The sequence below is a fragment of the Camelina sativa genome, chromosome 1, assembly GCF_000633955.1.
Source record: "Camelina sativa cultivar DH55 chromosome 1, Cs, whole genome shotgun sequence".
NCBI classification, from domain to species: domain Eukaryota; kingdom Viridiplantae; phylum Streptophyta; class Magnoliopsida; order Brassicales; family Brassicaceae; genus Camelina; species Camelina sativa.
In genome coordinates, this window is record NC_025685.1 from 12,089,133 (window position 1) to 12,094,267 (window position 5,135).

The 5,135-nt window shown below is 30.6% G+C and overlaps 1 protein-coding gene and 1 long non-coding RNA gene across 2 annotated transcripts in view; both read left to right on the plus strand.

Moving 5' to 3' along the window:
• Nucleotides 1-1,675, plus strand: part of LOC104707030 — an 11,900-nt gene extending 10,225 nt beyond the window's left edge. The window contains exons 7-10 of the mRNA XM_010423284.1: nucleotides 130-272; nucleotides 411-584; nucleotides 903-1,048; nucleotides 1,312-1,675. Of these exons, the coding sequence (XP_010421586.1) occupies nucleotides 130-272; nucleotides 411-584; nucleotides 903-1,048; nucleotides 1,312-1,505 (657 nt within the window). The 3' untranslated portion in view covers nucleotides 1,506-1,675. The remainder of the gene's footprint in view (nucleotides 1-129; nucleotides 273-410; nucleotides 585-902; nucleotides 1,049-1,311) is intronic.
• LOC104788600 lies at nucleotides 3,697-4,588 on the plus strand. Its single transcript, XR_768471.2, has 2 exons — nucleotides 3,697-3,848; nucleotides 3,967-4,588. It is a non-coding gene; the product is annotated as an uncharacterized LOC104788600 (long non-coding RNA).

Sequence of the window (5,135 nt, forward strand, 5' to 3'; positions counted from 1 at the left end):
ATGACTAACATCTCAATTTTTTTTCATACCGTAGCAAATGTAAAATTGCTGGGTTTTGTAGACATAACAATGATCTAAGAATTAGATCATGGTTAATTGTGATCAGGTTATGTCCATGGTGCTTTATAGAATTTCCAGATATTTTATTTTGGTTGCTTACAATTTGCAGGAGTTCAGTGGCTTCATAGCAGGATAGATATCAGTGGCTATGAAGAGTACAGTGGAACGGAGTACCGGTCAGCTGGATGTACTGAAGAATATAGTGTCATTGAGTGAGTTTACTTTGAAGATTTTTTTCTCATATACACCTTTTTCATGTATGTGAATGTGATAATTGTTTACATAAATACAAAGCTCTCTTTGTGTTATATGTACGTGTGTTACTGAATTGTTTGATTCATTTCGTGTAGGAGGGATTTGGAACATGCAGGAGAGGAAGAGTCTCTTATCCTAGAAGGTGATATAGGCGGCGGACTGATTCTTCGGCGTAAAATAAGTATACCTAAAGATAATCCCCGAGTTTTTCGTATCGCCTCTAGCATTGAGGCCCGTAGTGTTGGTGCTGGTTCTGGAGGATTTTCAAGGTTTGTCTACATGCTTCACTTTTTCCTTTTTTGCCACCATGCCTATGCTTTTTAGTGAGACTGAAAAAGGAACAGAGAAAATTTCCGCACTAAAGTCCCTAAGACGATTTGTAAGGTTACATAACTATAGTAGAACAGTGAAAAACCAATATATATATATATGGTAATCCTGTTGTGTAATTCAAGTAGTCTTTGCAAGTAATAGGTTGGTTGTGAGTCACTAGGAAGGTTTTATTTCTGGCAGCTGATATATGGTGCTTGAATCCTTTTCAAGTCGAGATTGTGATTCAAACTCCCTGTCTTTACTAAACGCTGCAGGCTGGTATGCTTAAGAGTCCATCCAACTTTCTATCTTATGCATCCAACTGAAACGTTTGTCTCCTTCACGTCAATTGATGGTTCAAAGCATGAAGTTTGGCCAGATTCTGGAGACCAGTTATATGCAGGGAACAGCCTCCCACACGGTAAGTACTTGTACACCCTTCATATCTTTCTCATTTCAATCAAAAGCGGAAACAGAAAGAAGAATATGATACTTCAGCTTAACAATAGAGAATTACTAAAAAAACCCCAGAAACAGAGGCTTTAGCAACTTTAAATTAAACCTGTGGAGATATTTCCTTACTGATCAACTTTAATTATGATACCTTTTGGATGAAGAGAACCTCCCTAATGATATGGATCATGTAACGTTTGTGCGAACAATCTTCTTCTCTATTATTTTCAGGTGAATGGATGCTGGTGGACAAGAGTCTTAATCTACGGCTGGTAAACAGGTTTGATGTTAGTCAGGTCTTCAAATGTATCGTCCATTGGGACTGTGGAACCGTTAACTTGGAGCTCTGGTCTGAAGACCGACCTGTTTCCAAGGAATCTCCTCTGAAAATAGATCATGAATATGAAGTCACAAATTTCCCATAGATGTATTCGCAAAGTTCTGTTTGACTACTTGGGTTGTCCATTATATGTGCATAAATAAGTGAATATATGGACAGTTGTGATCAAGATTTACACTTTCAATGTATGCGACATTTTGTTGTATATTGCATATTTCACTACCTAAATAATCGGATATGTGAGCTTTGGTCTGACTTGGGGCTGTCTTTGAATTTCGTTTTTGAGAAATAGACAGTTTCGTTTCGAGTATTTAAACTATATCTTTGATTCTCCCCATCAAGTGTTTGCCACTCATCTCGTAAAATCGAAAATATAACTCATTCATACCAACATGCCTTAATTAGCCAATAACTTACTTTTACATGAGTTATTAGTTAGTTATTACGCCGGAGTTACTCACTCGTAGAACATTTTCTATGCTAATGGTATATGTTAGGTTGTAAGGTGGTTTCACAAAAAAAAAAAAAAAAGTATGTGAGGGGATGACATAGTTAAGTTTTTTTTTGTATTCGATTTTTATGAATGGACAATAAGTGGAGAATAAGAATATTTTAATCTCGAATCAAAAAATTCCTGTTGTCTAGTATTTGTTTTATATTCCTTGTGTTTGTTTCTAATATTGAATTAAACAATTCTTTGTGTCATATTTTATTTGGATTTTTTTCATCTAAGAGTTATTTCAACCAAATTACTAGTAAAAACAAAATCCCATATTTCAACTATTTTCTATGACTTCATAGAAATTAATATAATATTTGTCGTAAATGTTGATCAGTGATAATTAAGAGCTTATCTTGATGATGGAATAATCTCAAAATTATTGGTTACTGTTACAGTTTTAACTTTTAAGCATGTGGAGGCTCCATGTGGATTCTTTTGTTCAGAAAAAGAACTGATTCTTAGTAGATGACAATTAAATTTTAATTTTAATTTTTATGCTTTTACTTCTTTGTTAGGTTCATGGTTTTAATCCATGTTTTAGAAATATCTAGGAGCTATAGTACTATATGTTTTATAAACAAAGATTATAAGAGAATTAATCAATGACTAGTTTTAGGGTTATTTTATAAAATTAATAATAAAATAAAATATATAGTACTATATATATGTATAATTTTATTTATGTTAAAAGAAAAAAAATCAAAAAAATAGAAAACTATAATTTTGTATTTAAAATTATGATAAACACATAAAAACATAATTTAAAAATAAAATTTTATGATTTTCATTATAAGTTTATACATTATTTTATCGTAAAACATCACAAACTCTTAATCTAAATGTCTAAAATAATAATAAAAAAATATTTGATTTATATTTAGCTTCAAAATAATCTGTATACAAAAAATTAAGCGGAGAGTAATCGGATTAGATGGGTTATTATCAAATTAGACAGACATAATTAGATAATCAATGCTAGGCGGGAATTAGTCATTAATCAAGGCGGAGAAGGTGGGTCTAGCGATTTTACGAGGTGTAATCGGTACTAGGCGGAGATTTTTTAAACATGGGTTTTAATTGACCGTATGAAAACTCATTTTGAAACTATTTAATAGCAATATTAAATTGATGTAACAATTTTTTTAATGTTAATTGATGCAACGATTTGTTAATTTTACGCCCACCGCCATTTTTTAATAGATCCCACATTTACTCTCTGTCTGTTTGTGAGATGTTTTAAAGACTTGTTTACCGTCTTTACAAATTTATATGTGTTCTTTTTATGTGTTTTATCTTCACTTACACGGTTCCAACAATCACTTTCTGGAAATTCATCTATCTTAAAATTGTTCTAGCTCTAACATGTTTAACCGTGAAGTTGTCTCAGAATGGTTAACCAAAAAATAAATTCACTATGTTATAGTTTGAGTTAACCTAAAACTCTTTTCAAGGGTTGTAATGGTCATTACTCTATTTATTTAATCTTCCTTTCTACAAGTTTCATTCAATTAAAAAAAATCACACATTTCAAATTTAGCTCGATTACTATATTACACTAAGATGATAAATCTCAAATAAACTTCATTGTAATCTTCACCAAATAATATGGTTATATAAGATAGTAAAAGGAAAAGATGTAAGTACAAGAAGATGTTTTCAATATCATATATTCTATAGCATATATTCTCATAGCATATATTCTAATAGCATATATTCTATTGTCATTTTGCCTATAAAATCAAACCTAATTATGATCACAATTATATATCTCCTATATTAGCTTATTCTATATACACCATAGCAATTCCAAGAAATTGTTCACTTCCACAGAGTGAAAGATCTTCATTCATGAGATCAGTCCTTAGAAAGTGGAGGAAAGTTGATGAAGTTGATGACACGTTAGAACTGACTTTGTGTGATGTTTTTGTAAGTTCTTAAACCAATATGGTTCATATTTCATATCAAATTCCTTTCTATTTGGCAAAATTTTTTTAACAAACTTATTTGTTTGAGCTAATCCATATCTTTCTCTTTTAATTTGTAGGGTGACAAGATTCAAGCAACTATAAACAAAGGATTTGATCATCACTTTTGATAATCAAACTAATGAAGATGAATGGAAAATCTTATCCACTTTCTCTGTGTGGTACAATAATAAACGTTTAAAAATAGTGGACCGACTACCATATCATTATTTTCAATAAAACTGTCATTGATAATTCAGAATTGATCTCCACTAATCACTTCATTGATTCAGGTTCCGTAAGTTCTAGTCACCACCCGAAAGAATTTTCACAACATGACATCCTTCTAAAACTTTGTCGACACTTTGATAATCAATGAAGTATTGGTGGAGATTACTTCTGAATTATCAATAACCGTTTCATTGAAAATAATGATACGGTAGTCGTTGTCGACCGTCTATCATTGTAGCACACAGTAAAAGTGGATAAGATTTTTTATTCATCTTCTATCAAAAGTGTTGATCAAATCTTTGTTTATAGTTGCTTGAGTTTGTCACCCTGAAATTCTGGCGTGTAATGGAAATAATAGATCTTTTTTTTGTATTTATGAAACGTTTACTTTTTGATGGGATTATGTACAAAATGAATCAAAAATTTAAATATAAAATAATGGAATGCAAATATTAGATGATTTATCTTGCATTTACACCATTACACATACACAAAATGTACGTTTTGTTTAGACGTTTCTCAACCTTTTTTATTTTGGATTTTCGCAAAAAAAAATTTCTTTATTTATAAGTTGTAAACGATAGGGCGATATGATGTAATATAGTATTGACCTTCAGCTTCAGAATATAAAACAGATGTCAGGCACAAATAATTTTTTGATTTGAGATAATGACCGAACACAATAAAATTCTGTCTCTTATATTCCATTTTCCTTTATTCTCCACCTTACAATTTTTTTCCTTTATTCATAGATAACATATCACTCGAATCAAAATAATCACAGGTTTACAAAATGTTAAAAAAGATTAAAAAAAAAAAAACAAATCATGATAACAAACGCGCTAGAAACATTTGACAAACATCTTTGATGATTAAATTATATACATAAAAGAAGTAATCAAATTTTATCTACAAACCAAAATACAAAATACGTGTGGGTTCAGCCTACTAGTGTATTCATATAGGACTTGGGTTGCTACTTATTCTTTTTTTTTTTTTTTTTTTTTTTTTTTTTTAA